The sequence below is a fragment of the Polistes fuscatus genome, unplaced genomic scaffold, assembly GCF_010416935.1.
Source record: "Polistes fuscatus isolate 324 unplaced genomic scaffold, CU_Pfus_HIC Scaffold6, whole genome shotgun sequence".
In the NCBI taxonomy this organism is placed as follows: domain Eukaryota; kingdom Metazoa; phylum Arthropoda; class Insecta; order Hymenoptera; family Vespidae; genus Polistes; species Polistes fuscatus.
The window spans coordinates 4,620,384-4,645,263 of NW_025113140.1; the positions used below are offsets into that span (position 1 = coordinate 4,620,384).

General features: G+C 28.9%; 2 protein-coding genes across 4 annotated transcripts in view; both read right to left on the bottom strand.

Annotated features, from left to right (window-relative positions):
* LOC122523344 (dopamine D2-like receptor) overlaps positions 1-24,880 on the bottom strand; it is a 145,779-nt gene that overhangs the window by 15,177 nt on the left and 105,722 nt on the right. The gene's annotated exons all lie outside the window — the stretch shown is intronic.
* The window catches only part of LOC122523349 (cytochrome P450 4V2-like), a 46,020-nt gene continuing 26,278 nt past the window's right edge, over positions 5,139-24,880 (bottom strand). Inside the window, exon 3 of the mRNA XM_043645028.1 lies at positions 5,139-5,485. Coding sequence (XP_043500963.1) covers positions 5,304-5,485 — 182 coding nt within the window. The 3' untranslated portion in view covers positions 5,139-5,303. The remainder of the gene's footprint in view (positions 5,486-24,880) is intronic.

Sequence of the window (24,880 nt, forward strand, 5' to 3'; positions counted from 1 at the left end):
ATATAGAAATTTTGTTTTATTAAACTGAAATATTTAACATACGAGAAAGTAAAATTAACTTTGGAAATTTTTTATATCGTCGCGTTGTTTAACGTACAAGAGCTTGTAAGTACTTTTATTCGTCGTGAGAAAGAAACGTTTTAAATATTTTTATAAATAAACGAAACATTTTTTAAAAAATACATTCGTTAAAATATTCATTTAAAGAGAAAAGAAATAAAGAAGGCGAATTTGAAAAAAAATTAGAAATTAAAAATTTTATCGTATAAAACAAAGTAATAAGAAATTTGGAAAAAATTGGAAGTAGTAATTTGATCCTAAAAAAGTGAAGAATTTCGAAAAAAAAACATTGGAAATGGAAACTGTCATTTTTTTCGAAAAATGATACTTTTTATATGCACATATATATGAAAAACTAAGTGGAATAAACAAATTTGAGGGCACTTAATTCTATTAATAGATTTTTCATGTCCCGAGCATGTCCACATCAGTTGACGAATAACACCTACTCGTCATCTGTTTACGTGTGTACCATATTTTCCCGGCAGAAAATTTATTTTCGAATTGTTCTAGTCACGATCCGGAAAATCAATTATGAAATCACTGGTGTGTAACCTCATGTCAACGCGCAAAATAATATTATTCTAATACGATTCACATTGCATTTTATTAAAATCATTTCAACTATTGCATAAAATAAGTATTGGTTAATAAATGTGTATATATATAAAAAGTAAAGTTATTAAAATTTATTTATTAATTATCAATCATTGCATATACTTTTTATATTATTTGTCATTCTCCCCATATTCGCTACATGCACGCGTAATTTATTGATTTTCGAAGAGTTTATTATAGAAAATAATAATATGCTTGGAATATAATGAACAGCAAGTCATGTACAACAATATAACATCGAAGTACTATAAATAATTTTAACTTTTTTTTTATTTCAAATAATTATACTTTTTAATTAAAGTAAAATTTGTTATTTGAGATTCACAATTAACCAATCGTTTTAATTATCTGTCATTTTACAAATAATTATATTTTTCAATTATCAACATATTCAGTTACTCGGTTCGATAGAATTCTATTCAAAAAGTTCTTTTTCGAGATTGTGGAACATATATATCTATATTAGTATCCTCTTGTCTTCATGTTCATTGAAGACAGGAAACAGCTTGCAAATTGGCCATTATTTTCTACGTTTCGCAAACACTGCAAGGTAAAACCTTTCGATCTACTTTTTCTTTCTCTCTCTTTCTCTTTCTCCCTTTCTCTTTCAATCTAGGAATACATTCAACTTTATTTAGCAATTTAGTCGAATTTAAATCTTCCTTTGCCTCCGTATATACATACGAGTTTACATAGGCAACACGAGGAACGCGACACCGAGCTTACCTATTCCACACTCTGATTTATACTAACGTAACATAGCCACCGTACGAGTCAGTTTACATCTTGTAGGAAACCTACACGACTAGGCCTTCCATCCCTATATTTCTACGAAGAAACATACCGTGTTTGTATTCTATTTCGTCTACAAGGTCTCAGCGTACACATTAGACCGTCAATTTCGAAAATTTAGTCTTACTCGTAAACGTTGCACTATATATAAATTCACGTGCACGAGCTTGAAATATTATTATTTTGTTTCTAATTGTTACTATTAATTAATTAAAATGTTTTTATTCCAGATTTTATTATTGAATTTAATTAAACGTAAGGAAAACTATTATATTTCTTAAAATTAAATTAAGATTATTTTCTACCTTGATACCGAGGTGAATAATAAATAAAAATATTAAAATATTTTTAGTAATTAGTTGATAATGAATTTGTTTAATACAAAATTTTAAATCTTTTAATTGTAAAAATATCAGAAAATTAATTAAAAACATTTGTTTAGATTACCTATACTTTTGATAATAATTTTTTAAATAGTTTAATTCGTACATGAATATACGCCACTTACTAAAAATATAAATTTTTTTAACATCAACTCATATCACGCATCGAACAACAATATCCAATACTTGATCCTAATGATGGACTGTCGCCAGTGTCAAGCATTTTCGATTGGCTATCGAGGTTTTCTAGTTTAACGAGGGAAACGAGTTGATCTCGTGGATTTACGAATACTACAAGGCCTCGTTAATTATGTGCTTGTTACTGACATGACCCTGTGGCAAAGTATACAAGCTTGACGTTACTTCTTGTATACGTCAGTTGAGAGTTTAGGACAAAATCAAGCGACCTGTGTTCCGCGAGGATATAACCGAAAATATAACCGAATAATGGTAGATGAGTAAACGTTGCTAGCCCAAGTGAATAGCTTGTTTAAGTATCTTGTACTGACCCCTAGAACACATATATTCTTCCCTATCTGTTTCTCTCCTGCTCTTCTCATTCTCTCGTACGTTCATCATACGATAATTATACCATGTAATATAGGTAAAACAACGTTTACAACGTTGTCCGTTTAGAAATTACAGGAGTATGAATTCCTTCAGTGACGAGAGAGACAAGTTATCGAGTGACGAATAAATTTAACCATGCCTCGTTTAACTTATTAGGGAAAATACTGTAGCCCCATAAATTTTGAATTAAAAAATCTTTATACATTGAGACAAGTTTTGATACTACGTGTTGTTAATAAATGGCTGGCAAGAATTAGTTTCGAAATAGAATGGAAGTGAGTTAAAGGGATAGGCTGAACTAGTAGAAACCAATGAACAATAGAAACATCCAAGTTTAACGAATTGTCCGAAATCCCTAAAGTAAGTACCGTTAGTCGGAATCACTATTCCATCCAAATAATGCTATCAACGGGAAGAGATTAATTGCATACACACATAGTAAGTGTCTCCCTAGCTGTAATTAATTCGAATACAATGTTATTTCAATACGAAGAAACAACAAGAACAAAAACATCAACAACAATAACAACAACAAGTGAAACAAGGAATAATGTTTAGGGACCACAGTTGGTAGGTTTTCCCATTGAATTTACTATACTCCTGGTAGTACTTATACTAATCAAGCTTTGTCTTGATCTTTCTTCCTTCGCCTATTGTTCCAATCTCATTCTACTTCTCTGTTACTAAGGAAAACCCTTTTCTAATCAATTGGATCTATTTGATATAACATATTAAACATTCTGATGCTTAGAAACTGATCGAGTGTTTAGTTTATATGCGACAATGTTTGCTAAGTATTGTAGAATGCATTTGAACATTAAGGATATGCAAGTGGATACACTAATACTAATCCTAACTTACATTAATGAGTAATATGTAGTACTTGAATACGTTCAAGTATCAGTATCAAGTGTCTAATCGATACTTTGAGACTACCGATTATTCTCTGTAAGATCTTAAGCACTATCTATGGATCTTAACTGTAATTCTCAAATATATTATATGATATTATACAACATTTGTATTTGTAAATTTATACTAGAAATCTTTTAAAAGATATTTTAATAATAAATTCTTATTAATTAATAATATTATTCAATTTGAAATATTATATACATAAATAATATCAAATTATAAATCCAATTAAATAGAAATAATAAATAAATAATATTTGTCATATTTATTTTTAATGATTATATTGAAATTGTAATATTACTTTAGATTGGAATGTATTTAATTGTCTCGAATGAATTTGGATTTGATTATGAATGATATTTTATTATCGATTATTGATTATTTTACTAATGAAACAATGACTATGCTTAACGAGGCTCCTTATAAAATTCCAAAGCATTACATTTTCAATATCGCACGTAGTAACTCATCAAGGAAGACATGCTAAAGGGTTCTTCATCGTTTAATATCTAAGAGAAGGAAATATCCGTGCTGTAAAACGCGTTCAACTTTACTCACTTTAATATTTAGTAGTTAACTTTGCGTTAAAAAGATATTGTCGGAAACATGAACATTGAATTTACGATAAGTGAAATAAAATTTCAATCAAATCATTATTCGAACATTGATAAGCATTCCCGATAAAATTATCAATCAGCGTAGTATTGTGTTTGTTCTTAAGCTTATTGCAATTTGTTATCTTTTTTATATGTAAAATGAAAGATAATAAAATCTGATTATTTTCATTAAATCAAATCTATTTCATTTTATTTAGGCTAATAATTAATTACTATCAATTACTTTCGATATTTATTAAGCCCTTATTTTTTGTGAGAATCAATTAGTACGTTTTATTTCTTTTTTTTTTCTAGGTCACAGTAGATTAACACAAATTATTTTTCGTATCGGCGACCTTGACTTAGATTTTGAAATTCCTTATTTTTGTTAAAGATCAAGCAGATACATCGAATATCGTGTCGTACGTTTAAACGGATAGCAGAGCAGCTATTAATTCTCGTATCGAGCGGCTGTAGTACACCCAGCGTCTCACCCCTCGTAATCCAATGACGCGCGATATAGGATCCAGGATTCAGGATCGTAGAAATGGGATGCTGTTGCTAAAATTGATTTGATATTGATATAATCATAGGAGTGAAATAGGGATACAAAGGAGAACGGGTGTTGATTGAATTATTCGTTTAAATATCAATAACTCATTGACGCATAGTGTTTCCTTTACCACGTAATTAATTCATGAATAGAAATGATACATCATATGGATCAATTAGAAAAATTATAAAAGAAAAAAATAAACATATGATATAATAGTAATAGTATTGTATAATATAATCTGCTACAAAAATTATTAGTGAATAATATAATCAATATTTAAATAAAAAACACATTCCGTTTCATAGAGTAAGAGAATGTATGGGTTGATTATAAATTATATAGTAGTTAAACTATATAGAAAAATCCAATCGAATAGTAATTGATATACATATTACATTATTTAAACTTTAAAGTATACTGTAGTTAACAAAAATTCAATGCAACATATTGACACTAAATATAAATAATAGTTTACTCCAGTAATAGTTGATTTAATTGAATTGTTTGTTTACCTCTAATTTTAGTATATATCAAATATTAGTAAAAACATATAGAAATTAATTATATACTTTCGATAATTAAAAATAATACACTGATTGTGACATATACTATTAAAAAAATAGGAGAAATATTAAGTGAGTCTCAATATTTAATGGAAAACAGTTTGAAGGAAAAGAGAAAGAAATGAGAAATGGAATGAACAAGGAGAAAAGGGATAGCTCGAAGGAGGATAAGCTCTGGGCAATTCCAAGGGATGATCGATCGAGGGTAGTCCAAGTTACGCCTTGGCTTCTCGATCCTATTGCCGGCCAGTTAATTGCATTCGAGTTCTCGGGGTTGCTCGAAAGATCGACGAGGACTACAGGTGTTTCTCCTTCCGAATGAAGGAATCCTCCTTCTCCCTCTTCTTTCCTCTTGTCTCGACCAATTCCTAGAGATCCGATCGGTACTTTTACTTGCACTTGAAGCCTCAAGAATGCGAACCTCGAATGAGCCTGGAAAAGTTTTATTACACCTAACCTTTTCTATACTAGTTTCCTTCTAGTACAGGGTGATAATACTTTATTAAAAATATTCCTTTCAAATTTAATACATTTTTTTTATTAATCAAATATTTTCTTTTAGTATTCTTTATGATTCTGCGATGTTTAATAAATTATAATTACAATTTTATTATTGAGATTGTTATATTTATGATTAAATTTGTTCATATTTGAAATTATTTAAGCTAATCTTTCCTTAGGTAATTTGCAATAGATTTTTCTTTAGTCTTTTAAATATTAATTAAAATTAAATTATTGTTAAATTAAAATTGAATTAATATTTTGATTTTGCAACATATTCTTTTCTCAAATATCAGAATAAGAAAAAAACGTTATTTAAAATTTATCCAACAATATCCAAACGATAATTTTCTTTTGTGTTTCCCCTTGTTTTTTCTTCAATTTCCATAAAAAAAAAATATTATCCATTTGTTCTCCACGCCCTTTTACGTAACGCCCCTAATCGGCCAATAATAATTCTAGGAGAAAACTTGAAATACTTCGAGAGGCTAAATTTTTCTCTTTCTCTTCTTCTTCTTCTTCTTCTTCTCCTTCTCTCTTTCTCTCTCTCTCTCTTTCGTTTTCTCTGTAGATGTTACGGAAGCAATCAATTTTGGAAGGAATCTCTAGAGGCTGAGGTGTCTTGAGGTACGCCGAAATGACATTAAAAAGCCATTACCGTGGGTGATGGAAAGTCTTGTATCCGCAAATCGAGAGCTTTTTGATTGACGATTCATCGAAGGTAATGTTATGTACGCGTGGAAAATTTTCTAAATCCCTATCGACCATCTCTAATCAATTTTAATTGCTAACTGCTTTCATATTTTCTATAACCAAACTTTTCTCATTTATTTTGATCCTTATCGTCTAAGAACGCAATACGATACTTATGTTAGTTAGAAGAAGAAGAAGAAGAAGAAGAATACAGAAGAAAAATTTTGATTTTAATCACGCTAAAGTTTATAGACTTGATACGCATAATTTGTTCTCGACCAATGTTTTTCTCCTTTTTTTTCTCAACTTTCCTTTACCATTACTTTTACGAGAAAAACATTACTGAGAAGTTTATAATCCAAAAGAAAATACGTTTTCTTTTTCATTGGAAGACCAACCAACATTATATCTTTTTCCTAACGTTAGAGGAAATTAATTCTAATGGTTCGTTCGAGTACATTAGTGAAAAATACCATTGTAAAGGGGATATATATATTCTGTTCAACCTAATTCCCGAATAATACATTTTTATTTGCGATTAGAAAATTCATGATTAAATATATATGTCGAACAAAATACGAAGTTACATTAAAATTTACACGATTATTTTTAAATCAAACTCAACTTATCGAACGTTCTTATAAAGTTCTTTTTTTTCTCATAGTTTATTTTGAAATTAAAAAGAAAAAAATTTTCTTAGAAAAAAATGCGAAAGGATATTTTTTGTTGTTCTGAGAAAAAAAAAGAAAAAGATAATGCTTTGTCGGTTATCAAGGGATAGATTTAGGTAACGGTTTTGCACCAAAGGGCCGCAATGCACCAAACTCTCACTGTTAATTAATGAGCTCCCAGGACACTTATACAGCGGATTAAATATATTTACTGAGACTATCCTAAAAGGAAATAGCTTGAGAACAATGCAATTAGAATATTTGTGGTTTTTTTTTGTTTCATCTTTCTCTTTTCTTTATCTTTTTCCTTTAGTCTCCCGTATCTGTTTTATTCTGTGTTATCGATCGATCCTTAAAGGATACAAGATGCAGGTGCATTGTTCTATTTTACCATTTCAAATGTGTTCAGAATACGTAGACAAATATATTCAGTATATGTCGCTTAGAGAAAATGAAATATATATTCTGTATGCGTTTGAACATAAAACCGCACAAATACGCTCGGATTTTTGTCTCAACACGTATCTCTCTTCGTCATTTTATTTTAATTTTTTACAACGTTTCATTTAAATAAGCTTTTATTTATTTCGTCATTATTTCGTTAAAAAAATAGTCTCAACAAATTATTTCTTTAATAAATAAAATAATTTCTATCATATTGACTAGATAATATGAATAATATGCTCAAGATGTTTATTAATATTTTATTCAAATATTCCTAAATTATAAACTGTTCAATAATAGTGACAGTTGTGTTTTATCTATTACAACGGTGACTGGCACATAAATTTTACATGTTTCGCTGTTAAAATTAAATAGAAAATAATATAATAACGAGGGTCACAGATGACCCACATTGTCCCATTGAAAGACCAATGTGCCAGTCAACGTGTTAATCAACTTATTACTGACCATTGATTTAAAACAATAACAATAAACATATTTAAAAATTCTGTTATTTAAAAATAGCAACCCTTTCACAACCGTATATACCAAAAATATCTAAAAAATATCTAAAATATCTTTTTAGTATCGAGTTAAAGTTAAACCGTTACTGATTTTCATATCTTTTTACATTCAAAGTTTTCCGATTCATACTAACGACCACATTTTTGGTATGTCCTAGTTCTCGATATGTTCAGGACATCCTTTTCTCATTTTCTCAATCTTCCTAGTTCCTAAAAACATCTACTTACTGCTTTTTCCATTTTCTCTTTCGCAAAAATAAAAAGAAATGATCTTCTTTTCAAGAGAGAAAGAGAGAAAAAAGAGAGAGAGAGAGAGAGAAAAGTCTCCCCTGTTTTTCTCACGAAAGTTAAGCTACCGCGACACAGAAGATTCTATTACAGATCTATCCATCCGTCGTATTTTCATGTTACAAAACGGGAAACTGCGAGAAGAAGATTTCTTTTTCGTCAAGCGTATACATTTTCAAGAGCCATCGTTTTTCCAAGCTTCCATTATTCCTCTTCTTTTTCGATATATCTCTCGATATTATGTGTCTTTAAGGATGTGGCTTATACGAGAATGAAAGAAATAAGATTGCTGTATATACTTCAACGAAATACATTTTTTCTTTTAACTTTTCCGATGCTCTGAGAATAAAACAAAAGCTTCTTATTTTCCTTCGCATATTTTTTTCATTTTATTGGCCTTTTCCATTGGTAGCTACTTTTTTTTATTTTTTCCTGATTTCATGAAAACTTTCTCATGTACATACAAAGTTGCTTCTACGATAGGAACTAAAAAAAATATAAATACCAAAAGAGTTTGTGTGCTAATCTGACGGACCAAAACGGTGCAATATACAAAACAAATTTCATTTAAATAGTGTTGTGATATTTTTTTTGTATTAATAAGAAATCATTTTTGTTATTTTGTAACATCATTGCTAGGTAACCCTGTGTATTGTCCTAAGAATATTTGATCCTATCATTTTATTTATCCGACTATAGCTTACTTGTTTAGTTAAATTCATAAAAGAGTAATTTAAGTATTCATATTTCGAACTTTGCTTGAAACTCAATACTCGATATAAGATAAAATCAAATATATATATACATCTAACTATGTAAGTATAAATCCTTGAGGGTTTTACTTTGAATATATCATATTAGAATCTATGGAATAGTCGTAACAAAGAGAATACTCTTGTTAAGGTTTCGAATAATCTATGAAGAACAGTCTTCGCGTTCGATGAGATATACCTAACCATCACGTTCGAATACTCGTTAGCACGTGTAGAACAAACTGGAGTATATAATTCGAGAAATTCGTAGCTTCAGTTAGCAACAGGAATATCGTTGAGAATGAGACAGACTTAAGTCCGAATGATAGAATGAGACATAGTTAGAACCAAAGTTATCTAAGATAGGATTAAATTTACCTACTGTTCGCCTAACGCACGTGGGATTATTGCCTTGCTTAAAAGGACAAAGTAGTTAAGTCGAATTGGGTATCCCTGTAACATGTATTTGCGAGAATATGTGTATTCTTGTAAGAAAACTCATCGAGAAACTAAGTCAGCCACCATTTGAAAAGAGAAAGAGAGATGGCTATGTTAATTTGGCGTGAATCCAGACGGTCACAAAGCTTTTGCATAGTTTGTTCCTTCAGGACAAGAAAGTGAGAGAGAGAAAGAGAGAAAGGGGGGAAGAGGAGTTTTTAGAGAGTACAGAAAGTCTACTTTGCTTCACGAGCCAATATCTGATATTATCTTAATCGTGGGATCGTAAGATGATCAAAGGATAAACTATCCTTTCTGAATAAAAGAATGCTCTTTAAAATGATATATTATTCAAGATTCTACGACTTTTAGTTCTGAAAATATGTTTATGTTAAATAATACACAAAAAAATTCCAAGAGTTAGACTACTCAAGTCTTAAAGTTGCTATAGGTTATCCTATATAATAATTGTGCTTGCAAAAAAGAGCCGTATATAATTAAAATCTTTGAAAAACGATATCTTCGAAAGGAAGAGTCGTAGAGACATGACGAAAATATTGTTTTTGAAGTATAATTATGTTCTCTCTCTATATTTAAACAATTATTTAAGTTCTATTTTTAGGAATAATATAAAATATATCATTAAAAAAATGTTCTTAATGATATCTTAACTTTTCTGATATTATTAAGCATACGTTTTACGTTATACAAATATAATTTGAATAAAAATTTTGACATTCCATATTGTAGGATGTTACGGTGTAACAAAGGAGCGCAGCGAGCTTCTTGCAGGATGCCTTCGTTCTTCTAGCGCGCGTTCTCCCACCATTTCTATTAGGCCAATCATATGCATCGACAGCTACGTTATCCAACGTTTCGGTAATTGGTCTGCGCGTTGCATCGTCTTTTTCTATAAAAGCCGCGTGCTTTCACGCTTTAATGTTATTCTACCACGAGACCTGCGAGAGATCACATCGAAGAGAGTTACACTCCTACGCTACGATTACATCAGCGGAACACAAAGGAACAACAAAGGAAGAAGGCACGTGGTCAGAATTCTATTCTGCCTGTAGAATATTCATCATCGTCTACAACTGCCGATAGGCAAGCCAGCGAAATATCATCGTCATCTGTGTATTTCATCCAGGGTTTTTGTGCCGAAAGGCTTTTCCCTGACGAGCCAAATAAATTGTACTTATTAGTACTGACTGGGCTCAAAAATATATTTTAATTTATTTTTACCTATCCTCATTCCTCATGAATAAACGATTTCCAACATCCACCTATAAGTGCATTTTCAACGACAAGAAAACCACCGGAGTACCGATACAAGGCATCGGTCGTTCAACACAATAAATAAATCAATCATAATAATAATTACTGATATGTTAAACTTCGCTGAAACATTTATATGAATCCAAAAGAAAATCAAATTAGAATCCTATTTACATTACGAGATCAATCACGATCTCTTTTAAACGATTTGCGTACGTCTTCGTGAGCTACATTTATTGATGGAAAATTAATTCGAGAAATTGGATTAGAGAAAGAGAGAGAGAGAGAGAGAAGGAGAGAGATGTGAAGTAAGCGTTACGAAGATTCCATTGGCGAATAGATATCAACTGCTGCATTATGCAACGAAATGCATGTGTAAATGTATTCACAGTTGAGAGGAAGAGAGCTTGAGAAAATCAATGAAGCTTTTAAACAAATACTAATGCGAGTCAGCTCATTACACACCGTGATTACAATTATACGTAGATTATACACATACGCGTAGAATGTTAAGCATTCGAATCATTCGTATCGATCATTAATAATCATAACAGTCAATTATCTCGCTTTCATGATCGATTACTCGATCGCGTTCTTAACATTCTAAAGACAGGTTTCTAAACTTATAATCACCTTCTATTATCTATTATCTCGATGTCTAACATACCAACAATTTAAATCCTTAAATACATGTTAAATGCTAAATTAGAAAATACCAAGATCTTTAGCGCGCATGTCTGTACATTTCTTCGTGTACGTAATTAAGGTAATTTTGGTTAGGGTACATGCAATTTATACCGAACGTGCACTTCCGTTATAGTGCGAGCCAGCTGGCACCTGTCTCTCGAAGTCTTTAATGTATTCTCCATTCTGGAAATAAGTTGTATCGTTTAAACACTACTACCTTGTCTTTAAGTTTCTCTATTATCGAAATATTCTACTTGATAAACTTTCGCTTTCTTGATTTAGTAAATATTAGTCTGATTAAAAAAAAACTCGTGTTGATTGAAAGAAAAAAAAATAAAATAATTACAAACAAATGTATCCAGATTTTAAATTATATTTTTCAATATATATTTTCAACAATAATATATATTTCGTAATTTTTAATATCTGATATAGATAAATATTTATAACTTAGCACAAATTGTTTGAACAATCTTAAATCTGTATGACATCGATTTGCTATTAACAAATAATTGTATAAAATACTGCACATAGTCATGATTAAATTGGTGATATTTATTGTATTAAATTATATTAATTTTAAGCTTTAATGAGATAATCTCAACTATGAGCAAAATATTATAATACAAACCACAAAAATCTGATAAGAAATTTAGATACATACGTCTTATACATTAAAAATACACAAACTCGACTAAAATATTCAAGATCAAATTAATCTTTTAGTCATACATTTGACCTAGTTTACGATATTAATAAATAAAAAAGTAAGAAAAAAAATTGACAAGATAAAAATTTCTCAGACGATTACTTACATATTTAAAAAGCAAAAAGTAAAGAAAAAAAGAAATTCTCTTTAACATATGATATGGAAGTGAAGTTGGTAGAACCTCCCCCCTCCCCACGTTAAGGATCGTTAACGATCTGAACCTTCCTCAAATTAAATGACAGCATGGCAGATATTATTTATTCAGATCAATAATCCTAAGCTCGAAATCTTTGGGAACTTCGTATGTTGATATACAAGGATGATCAAGCGAAAGTGAAGAAAAATCGACCAACGAGATTTTTTTGATATGTCCGAATGGTGTATCCATCCCTTGAGTTATACGAAAATTATACAGTATTTTTGTCATTTTTCTCTTTTATTTTTTCCTACTCTGATACGTACGAGAATGAATCGACAATCATTCGTAATCTAATGTTTCCTTTTCTCCATTGGTTTCAAGCATAAAGTGAAGATTTATAGTGGATACTGTGGAGAGAAAAAGTAACACAAAAAAACCGTTTTCCCCCCTCCCTTCTCCCCAAAAAAAAGAACACTTTAAGGTAGATTAAGCAAAATACTGTAGATCCCATTCATCAAGTCGTTGATCGTGTTCCATTGAAAACTTCCTTTCTCTTCATTTAACTTTACCGACTTTCACCAGAGAGCTTTGCCTCTTATCCGAATTTAAATCGAACGAGTATACCAGTTCACGAAGAGTATAGAGTTTTACAATTCTCACTTCGTAATTTTCCCTCAAAAAAATGTATACATTATTCTATTCGGATTTATTTTTTTATAAGGAAAAGTTTCGTTATCAATATATATATTTCAAATCGTTTGAAATTACTTTTTAAAGAATTGAAAATATAGAATTTTTTAATTGATTTATTCGAATATTTCGATCACACGAGCGAAATAATTTGTATATTTTAATTAAATTTAAAGAAAAGCAAAATAAAAAATGTCATTATTTTTCAAAGGATCGATATAAAAGTTAAGTTTGATTTGTTGACTCGAGTCGGTACATCCATCGTAAAAGAAAATTTCAATTAAAAAATAAAAGAAAGCTCTTTTGAAAGTTTGAAGACGAATAAAGGGAGAGAAGAAATTTCGGTTAGAAATTTTCTCGAAGATTGGATCGAAAGATTAGACAAAGGAAATTAGTTTGATAATGAGTGTTAGAAAGAAAGAGATAGATAGTGATACGAATCCGCAATTACAAGATTCTAAAGTGCTTATCGCAAAGCCTCTATATGGCGTTTGTCTGATTTAACTTGAGACACGTAGAACAAAACGAGTTGCATATTCCCCTTCATCCAAACGTTAATTAACGAATTCAAACTCGAACGACTTTGAAACGTGATGAACGGAAAGGAACGTGACGAACATTAAAGAACCTAAGAGAGACTTAGAAGTTACGTGAAATCCTTGAAAGCGTTTAGAAAATGATAGTAGTTTTCACTATATTTGCTAATCTGAAATTATTCTCAAATTGATTTAATTGAAATTTTATTTCAAGTTTTAAAAAATCATTCAAATTATCATTCATTAATTGATTTCACGTTTCTACGGCAGATGATTTATGCGTGGTTTATAATCAATTTATAATAGTTATGTTATTTCAGTAAATTATAAGCAAATATTCATTTTTCCTTTTTTGTAAATTGTCCTTTTGTAAATTACAGTTACATATATTACTATAATAACTCATTTATTATTTAGGACATTACTGAGTCGTAATTCATTGTAATCCTAAATAAATAATGTTCTTACTTTTTATTCAGTAAACATTCATAAAACTCAGTATAATCGCCTCTAATAATGATTCATTTTTTATTTAGTAAGCTCCTTGATAACTCATTATAATTACATGTAATAATTTACTTATTCATTAAACCCACGACATCTGCCATTATTATCACCGATGTTTTTATCTGTTAATTAATAGCAAATGTTTGTGCATAATGAACAGTAAATCGCACCGAATTATTTCAGAAGAATTTCTTCTTAAGTTGATACTTTATTAAGTTGCAGTTAACTTAGGTACTCGATTCAAGTTTTCGATATTGAACTAACTTTTCCGTTGTCTCTACAGCGATAATTCGATCCGCTATTACGCCTGCTATAGCAATTCAAGAGACGATACGACAGCGACACTCTCGAACTTGAAATTCCATTAAAGACTGCTGAGTGTCGTAATTGAAGGACCTCACCATGGGATCCTTGTATCTTCTTGGAAATTGAGACGTGTACGTCAACGTACTTCAGCTATCCTCTTTGCCTTGTAACACATTTTGCACTACAACAGCCAATACTATTAAACATTACGTGTAGATAGTGACTCAAAAGTTTAAAACCATTGTTAGAATTTTTTTTTACCAACTCTACAAATTGCAAATCATTAAATCGATAGTACAGACCCTTTTTAACTAAAAGAAACGCGCAAAATATTTCCTAAAATATTAATTTTATTTATTTAGAAAAAAGTTAACCTTAAAAACGTCGATATTTTTCCAACTTTACACAGTTTAAAGGCCCGTTAAGACCATACACTGTACAAGCAATAAGACACTATATCAACGAAGTTAAAAAGTTCTGAACTTGACATACAATGGTAGGTTGAAAAGTTTTGAACATTTTCCACTACGTGTTTAGCTCAAAATTTTTCAGCCTACCCATCTATATTATTTCTATAATTTCTTTTTTTCTTTTTACATTAAATTGTACAAAATTACTTTTTCCATCAAACATGAAACGAATTGTTATATATCAATGCACATTAAACTTTTTCCTTCTTTTTCTCGAAAACGGTTGAGTATTAGATCATTGGATATTATTGCTTGCACAATTTATGTAATGAATTTGTACAATTGTCTAGAGTTTTTAAAAAATTAGATTTGCTAAAGGTTTGATAAAAATCTCTTGTTAGATACTAAAATAAGGATAAATCGAATCAAGAAATTTCAACTTGTCCTATGTCCAAGGAAAGTTATACGAATGAATAAAGAGAAAGAGAGAGAGAGGAACGTATCCACTTTAAGAACTTATTGTAAGTGAAATTTCATCGTCGAGGTCAAATGGCCAAAGAAAAAGTTTTATGAGATGTAGGAAGACGAATGAGAAAATAAAGAAAAAAAAAAGAAAAAAAAAAAGAAAATCCTTCTTCCCTAGGATACTTCGTCCCGTGACATTGAATTTTGACTTATGACTTCGTAATATCGATCGTGTTAGAGAGACGAGAAAAAAAATAAAAGAAAGAAGGACATAGAAAGAAAGAAAGAAAGAAAGAAAGAATGGAAGAAAGGACAACTTCTTCTAACAGTTTTTTTCGTATTACCATACTTTCCTGTCTCATTACTTGGAAGTTCTTCGTACTTTCTTTGAATTAACTTTTCCCTCGTGAAACTTTTTAATAGAAAGGTGCGTTTAACGTTTTTTACTGTTTCTTCTTATATTCTCGCTGCTGATTTTAATCTAGCGGAACAGATTCTACCAAAGAAGATGTTTTGTCCGTAAGTATCGTCGAGCCTAACTTTCATTTTATATTTTATTTTTACGACTGTCATTCATCTTCTTTTTGACGTTTCCTTATTTACATATATATGTATATTCTCTTTTTATTCTTTATTATTTATCGTTCATGAAAGGTATACTAGATCGGTATTACAAAAATTATGCAAACGAGATAGGATTTCACGTCAAAATATCAGTATTTAGCATAACACACGAGCGAGTTTCAATAAATTGCAATATTATACTTGTTTATTAACGTGTAATAATATATATATATGTAACGAATTTATTATAATAATATATTAATATTATACATCAAGTTTCTAACGACAAAACAACAAACATTCTTCAGTTAATTTTATCTGTAAAATATTATTAATTGTTATAATCAGGATAATTATTTACGAAGATCCTGTATTCATAATCCTAAAATAAAACAGGATTTTCGAAAACATTTTCTATACTTAGCACGGTCATTAATTTAATGCAGTAATTCATTACTCGAAATTTATTACAAAATTTACACGTTTTTCATATATTTGTTGAATATATTCTGGATTAATTAGGACAACATTTTCAAACAGATTAACGTCATTCTATAATCCAAATCTTTGGTTTCTTTTTCCTTGTACAGTTATATTGTTCGAAAAAAAAATGTATACCTATGAGTGAAAATATTTTTATTCTGTTGTGTCAAATCTTGCGCGGCATTTGAATCGAAAGAAAGAATAGCCCGGAAGCAGGATTCGCAGTATGTGTCGTGATATTTATTGGAAGTATCGTTCAGTTATTTTTTGTTTTTGAAACATGAAGCACGAGATAAAAAATCTGTGATTCTCGTACGTGACATCTTGCATGCTACGTAAAATATATTCTATATATACATATATTTTTTTTTATCCTTTTTTTGTTATATATAAATATTGAAAATTCTCTCTCAAAATCAAAAAATTATATTATTTTAACTTTCGTCCAAAGAAGAAAGTTATTGCAAACCTTTTAAACAAATTTACTGTATTTTTATTTATATTCTGTATTAATTTGTGTAATACATTAAAAATAATAAATCAAGCATATTTTACTAAACGCAATGTGAATATTAAATGTTAAAATAATCTGATAATTTTAGATGCAAAAAATCATGATCGTTCATTAAAGATGCAATTTGAAATTGCAATACATGAGATTATTACTATAGAAATTCATTTAGTAACTTTTGGCAAATGGCAGGCACGTTTTATCAATTTTAATACATATTTCCTATCACACGTTTTGCCCGCGGTAATAAATTCACTTTGACTTGGTACGTTCCATATACGGTCATGGAAATTCAATTGGTTCGATAAACGCAAAATTCGCTATGTCGCAAAGCAGATTTTCATTGAATCTCGAATTACTTTCTCTCAATTGTCACCAATGCAATATGTTTCCACAGTTATAAAAGGGAAGTTAAATACGGTAGTTAGACACGTAGGATGAATAGAAATTTTTTTAGGGTTGCTTCCCTGATCGGAGATAATCTTGATCAAATTCGAATATTTCTGATGAAAAGGAAAAGAAAAAAATTTGAATATACATGTGCATACATATGTATATATAAATGCATACATGCATGCATATATAGATGCATAGATTCATATGTTTTCAGCTACATTACCTCGAGGTTTTTTATGAGAGAAGAAGATTATGAAACGAGTTCACGCTTAACTGAACTTGATGATATATTTTATGTCTGATTATTATCCTGGAATTGTAATTTTAAATCTTACTCAAGATGATAAATTATTTCTGATTACTCCACAAACGTTTCTATGATTTTGACTATGCTTTAGATTAGCCTAATAAGTAATTTTTAGAATTTATTTTTAGATAGTAATTTATTAAAAAAAAAAAAAATTAAAGCATTTTAAAATTTGATATAAGATTTGTTTTTTTCTAGAAAAAGAAAAAATCATTTAACACTTTATATAAAAATTAATATCAATAGTCTATATTTTTATTGTTGAAAATTTGTAATATTTTCAAAAAAAATGTATACCATCTTATACCTAAATAAACACACAATAAACATTTCTTTAAAATAAAAATAATAGTACAAGTATTTAACATTTAAAAAACATATGAAACTATAGAACATTTTATTAACAACGTTTAAACAAACAAATTCTGTATTTATTTTATATAAACATTTCAAACTCAACACATATATTGACCAATCAAGTAACTGACTGTCCAGTCATTTGTATGTTTTTAAGTTATGTTGTCATTATTAATGACAATTTTATTTAGAATTTGAAATTCTAAAGATCGTCGAATGATTCAGTAAGATTGAAGAGGAATTTAAAACAGTTTCTTGTGAATAAGTTGATACGATAGAAGGTATAAGCTAAAGGTTCAAGAAGTAAACGACAGGTTCGTATTCTGTTCCTTTATTGGTTCGATCCTTTCTGGATAATCCATTCGTTCCCTGTAAGCTTGCTACATCTATTTACTTCACAACCGAAAGAAGACTGATATTTCGTACTTTGAACTTACTGACGGAAATAAAGAAGGTCGGAATGTTCGTTGGAAGACAAATGATGAAAATTGTGACGTAAGTCGAAGATCAAGCATTGTTTTCATCTATCATGTCATTGTTATATTAAAGTTCCAAGAAAGATAAGTGTAATCACTTTCTTTATAATTTAGAATATATTTTCAATCTTATCAACTTTTTCAAACTTAAATATATATATATATTTTCATTTAAAAATTATTTATATTTATCAAAGCAAATTTTCTGCTCAATTAACTGCGATAAATCTTTAAGAATGCGTCAACTTTGTTTTTATATTTTTTTCCAGATCGTTTAATGCTCGATCATCGTTGTAAAGAAAGAAGAAAACTTTCTAAAAGTTCCAGTTTATTCCTACAAAATGTTGTATTTTTTTCCCTTTCTTTTCTGGTTTGAACGTAGAAAGGAAAAAAAAATATTATAAAGAAAACGTAGGAAGTACTCGTGCTTTCTTAAGAATCTTAAACTTGTGAAAGATCTTGACGGTTTACGATCCTTGGATGTTGGATATGGAAAGCTGAGCTTTTACAAAAATTTCAACGAACATGAGTAAAGTAAAATTACTTTGTTTTTCACCGAGATTATACCGTACGTTGATTTTTTTCATTTTAATATTTCATCTTGAACTAGACGATGATATTAATTTTCCAAGATTATCATATTTTCCTTTGTTTTCCTCAACTATGTAATATTTTCCTTCAAAAGTAGGCAATTATATGAATACACTGTCTAAGTTTACGAATTTATCATTTTGATTGGTTCGTATTTTTCTAATATGTTTTCATCGATTCAATGATTTCTATCCATTCAACTTTCGTCCAATCGAATTGAAAAGATTCTTCGGTAAAAGAAGATTTTTTTTCGTTTCAATATCTTCATTGCTTTGCTTTGAGAAACGTACGTGTCTTGAATTAACTGATATTCTTACTCTTGATGAAGAATAATAATGTCAAACGATAAATTCGATCAAACGAAATCGATATTTATATTTTTAAGAACAATGGTAAGTAATAAAACTAATAAATAAAAAAAAAAACATATTATATCGCGAAAGATTTATTCGATATATAAATAATTATACTTAATAAATATATTATTCGAGATAAATAATTACGTATGCAGAAATTATCTATTTCATTTTGTATTAGGCTCTCGTAAATAAATTTATGCGATTTAATAAGACGAACAATAAAGATTTAAATAATTGATTTTAAATGATGGATTTGTTTTGTCAGTAATAATTCAAGATGAAATAAATAGAACCAACGATGTGCTTTTATCGAAGTCGGCATGATCAAAGGAATAATTACTATGTCAAAGGATAAGAATCTTCACGGTAAGAAGCCATTTATTATATTATTTGCAAGAACATTATCCAATTAAATGAAATTATTTTCACTGATCCTAACTGATGAAAATTTATGAAGACAGGTTGTCGATACTAGGTGCAAAAGTTTCAATTTCTGTTTAGCCTAATTTACCTTATTTCTTTGTTTCTGTTACAAACGACGCTTGTCTGGCTTTATTTTCTTTTTCTTTTTCTTTCTTTTTTATCGCGAACCAAACCGCAAAATCGTACGCTCGTTTTCCTCCACAATTCTCTGCGAAATGGTTCCTAACGAGCATCCAATAAAAAAAAAAAAGAAATAGAAAAACCTACTGGCAAACAAATTGGATCAATTTAATACGATCGAGTTACGATATCAACGATTGTGAATAACAAATTTTAACAACGAATTTCTTTCGTTATTGCAGCAAAATAATTGCAAGAAAAATTTAAGCCAACAATTAATTTTTCGAATTAACACTTGAATTATTTTTTCAACAAAATTATTAAATTTATTAATCTCTTATTTATTTTTTATTTTTCAAATAAATCATTTCTATTGTTAAAATATGTAAATTTAAATTTTGAGAATCGAATTATCTCGAAGGAAAATAAATGAAATGATTTTCCTGGGGACAAATTATTAAAATGAGATTGAAGAATTAAATGGTCCCCATTAAATGAGAACGATTATCATGTGTGCCATTATTTCGCTCTAAATCATTCAACTTGATGATACAGGTGCCGAATGAAATTAGACTAACCGTGTGAACAAGTTTAACACCACGGGATGCGTTAGCGATCGATGCGGTAGCAGTAGATTCAAGTCGTTTTGGCGTAAAGCTGTAAATACGTGGGAAATTCGAGAAGAATACGAGATTATACATATTAATAGGATTATATCAAATGAATTTACTTGTCGAAATAAATTCATAAAGATCATCTATAATTATTATTAATTGCCTGATCCATGTTCAAATCTGATCTGAATAATATAATTTTACAATTTTATTTTTATTCTTTTCTAATTACATAAACAAATAACAAAAATTCAAATTTAACATTTTATTTATCTAAACTTTTATTTTTTGGAAAAAATTTTTGAAACATAGAGAAAATGTTTGTAGTATATTTTAAAAATCAAACTAAAAAACAAAACAACTATCGAAACATCGTCCATTTCAACTGACTTTCGATGTATGAAAAATCGATACAAATTTCGTCGCGACGAGTCGTATTTTATTGCTTCTTGGCATGCTGCCGGACAAATTTATAACAGCTATCTACCTTCCTTTTTATTTTTTAGTATTTCTTTTTTTCCCAGCATGAAATAGTACAAACGTATGTTTATATATCCAGATATGGAAGCATATACATTACATACGTGGATACGTATTGTAACGTTCCGCTACTTTTTATATTACGTTTTTCCGCCTTAAAGACATTTATGTGCCTACCGTTTGAATTTTTATTAATTATTCTGCTCTTCGTTTTTTCTCCTAATAGTAGTCGGAATAAAAGACAAGCGAAACTCAATCTAGTAGTTAATTAAATTATAATAGAAACACAACTTAGTGGTAAAACAAAAGACAAGAGATACTTAATCCAGTAATTATTATAAAAAAATATTCGAAATTAATAATGAAGAATAAAAAAATGAATCTATAATTCTTCCGATAAACAAAATTCACAGCGGCAACTAAGAAGAGTTTTAATGCAGTATGCGTATTTGTATTTACTTAGGTCCAAGAGGCAATAAAATTCAAAACTTCAAACGTTTTCAAACGTCAAAAGGGCCTACGTGTCTCTTACTACGTCCCACTACTGAATTTTACGAACAATCACAGAGGGGGTAGCTACGAAAAGCATATAAGAAGAGCCTACGTACTCAACCTTGAGCTTAATCAATCTAAATCTCTCTTACCATTAATTCTCTCAGTTTTTCAATTTAGCCCCAGTTCTTTCAATTTAGTTCAAGTCTCAATTTTTTTTCTAATTTTGTTTCAATTTAGCGATAGTGAGTTTTCTAAATTCTCGACTTCGTTTCTTCTAAATTTTGTATTCACTGCATCCACACGAGGATCGAACCTCCAACACACTGTGTTCCTAATTTGTGAGTATAATTTGTTATTAAATTGTGTTACTAAACTCCGAAGCAGTTCCTGCCCCGACAATCTCTCAAATCTTTCCTAACTCTACGTATATTTTTTATTTATCAAAATCATCATTTTATTCAAAATCTACAATTCATTACTAGAATATAAAACTAAGCTGCCTGATCCCGGTTAAACTCGATGTACATTCAGGCTGACCAAACAGGCAAATTACTACTTAGATCTATCTATCTATCTATCCAATCGAGACGTAACAGCATGTATAAATATATTCCAGAATGAAGAATCGTCATTGGGAGTAACTTTGAAACATCTCTCCATTTTGAATACGACATCTAAGTTAGTACAAGTTTCTGATTATATTCTTAGATTTTATACTCATTTTTGTTTTCTATTATTAAACCCAATTGTGAATTCAAATTGTAGTCTAAAACTAAAACCATAAAACTGTAATTATTATTTAAACATATAAATTGAGTTCAAATATATATTTCTGCTAATAAAAATTAAGAATTTATGAACAATTCAAATTATTATTATTCTTATTACTATTTATATAAAATCATACTTTTTTATATCATCTGATCCATTTCAATTGAACAACCAAAACGATTCGTTGGAGAAAGTAAAAGAAAACAAATTTATTTTACTTTTTAAATCCCTCGGATTGAGTTATCAAGAACGAAAACAATATCTCATTTTTTTTTTTATTCCTTTCTTTTCATTTTCTTTTTCATTATTCTTTTTTTTAATGGAATATTTTTGTCCTCTCGTAGAAGCAATAGCGAAATAAAAAAATAAAAAGAAAATAATATGAACAGACAAGAATTTTGCATGCTTTCAACGTGTAACGTTTCGATATTGCTTTATTTATTCTGATATCGTGTTTTCCTGAAGATATCAGCTACTATATGAGTTGTATCTTCTTCTACATATATATTATACTCATACCAACACCTCTATCCTACTTACAGGACTTTCATACTCGACTATCTTCAATATTTACACTCCTCGACTACTGGGAATATCATTTTTTTATTGCTCTTATAAATAATTTAGTCTAAGAGTAAAATATTGGATATTTACATTATCTGTTACAATTTTATTCAATTCAATTATATGAACGAGTGAGCATCGGTCAATTAATTAATACGTTTTATTCGAGACCACTTGTTGGATTCAACTGTGACGATAATATTATATATTCTACAGATACCTGAAACTTCATTATCAACATATTTTTATTAATACTTTTATCTTTTCATTTTATATAACATTACAAATATTATCATAACTTATAATATACTATAATATATTTTAATTAAAATTTTCGCACATTCTAATCATTTATTTATATTCAATACATAATAATATATATCAAACAACAATATATATATTAAACTATAAATTTAATTAAATTTATACACTTTAATTATACTTTCTATTAAAAATATTATATTATATATATATATATATAAATTATATTAATATAAAAAAAGTATTCTATATATTAATTTAAACAAATAAATATATTTATATCAAATACATTGTTCAAGTAAAAGTGCATTGCAACTTAATCATTCCAAGGATTTTCTTTCTTCGAGGACCCATCATCATATGATTTCTAAATACTGAATATTTTCTGTTCGATATACGGTAAAAATTTTTTAATTCCATATTTCTTTTCCTTATTTCTTAACTCTGACGGAATTAAATATTAAAAGACAGAAAGATTAATAAAATGGAAAGCAGAGTAGCACATCTGTTATTAAAGACAATGTTTAAGAGAGTAGACTAATAAGAGTGAAACGTAGATAAAGATAAAGAGAAAGAGTTGTTAAAGACAACCATTTATTATCAATTTTAACGGACCATTCTCTTTGCTGCACAGAAGTGTAATCGTCCTCATTTGGGTAAAATGATAAAGTATCTGTGGTCACGTACCGGCAACCACGTGTAATAAAAAGCTTTTATAAATTGGAGGCTGTTCTCGCGGACAATTCTAGTTGGATTTCTCCCTTTTCAAAAAGATATTCTCTCTCGTTCACAAAGCTGCACATTTTCTTTCTTTCTTTCTTTCCTTTCCTTTTCTTTTCTTTTCTTATTTTTTTTTCTTTTTCATATTCTTGTTCGCCCTTATAACAAATTATTCCTATTCGCAAAAAGTTTCGCTCAAGGGTATATTCGTTCTATCATTTTTCTTCGATTATTAGTCGAGATAAGGGTCGAATTATTTTGCTGAAATAATTTTATTCAATTTCTGTTACACCGAGGGAACCTCGGATTAAGATTTTTCTTTCTTATATATTTTCCTTCTCTATCTATAAAAAAATTTGTTCAAAAAATCTTTAAGAAAAAAATTTCTATCTTATATTTTTTAATGATTAATTTTTTAATCGAAAAATTTATTGTAATTTAATAAATATTTTCGTTTTAACGATAAGTTAAAAGTATATGATAGTATTATTAAATTTATTGGTCTTAATTATTTTTAAATGCTCAAATAGGTGTTATTTTTAGATTAAAAAAAAAGTAAATTTTTTATTATTTATTATTTTACACTTATTATTATATTTATTTTATTCCTTATTTAAAAAGGATCAATAAATGCAAATATAATGGATTATCGCTATTTAATCAGGAAAATAATGGTAATTATAGTCCGGTTAATTAAGTGCCCTTATCCAGATCATAAATCACGGATTAGCGAACATCGTTTAACGTTATCGTTCGAGGCTAATCTGCTCTCGGATGAAAACAACGGTTGCATCATATTCGCATTGGGTGTTAAAACTTTTCAACGAAAATAAAACTTCCCTTAATTCAACAAAATGAAATTTGTCGATTCAACGTCAATAGGACTGACTTACGACGATTAAAACAATTTAAAAAACAAAAAAATAATCTTTTACAAATCACATTAACTAATTACTGTTAATAATTAAACAGAAAATAATATGATAATGAAAGGAAGAAAATTTAAATAATAATATTCAGAAACTTTTGTAATGCGAATTTGAACGTTTAAGTTTTCACGATTATTCTTACTCGTAGAATAAGATCCGTTTAATAGTAAAAGATGCTAGTATGCCTTTGTAAAATTAGAACATTCTCATCCATCCAAGCCTTAGTCTTTGTATCCAGATGACGCTTACCAATTTAAGAACGCTGGCACCCGATTAAAATGCTTTTAATTGCAACCCTTATACATTCGTTGTAATTTCATTCGCCGCGTACTAACTGCCTCGGTGCAATAACAGTTAAGTATAATTGTTCC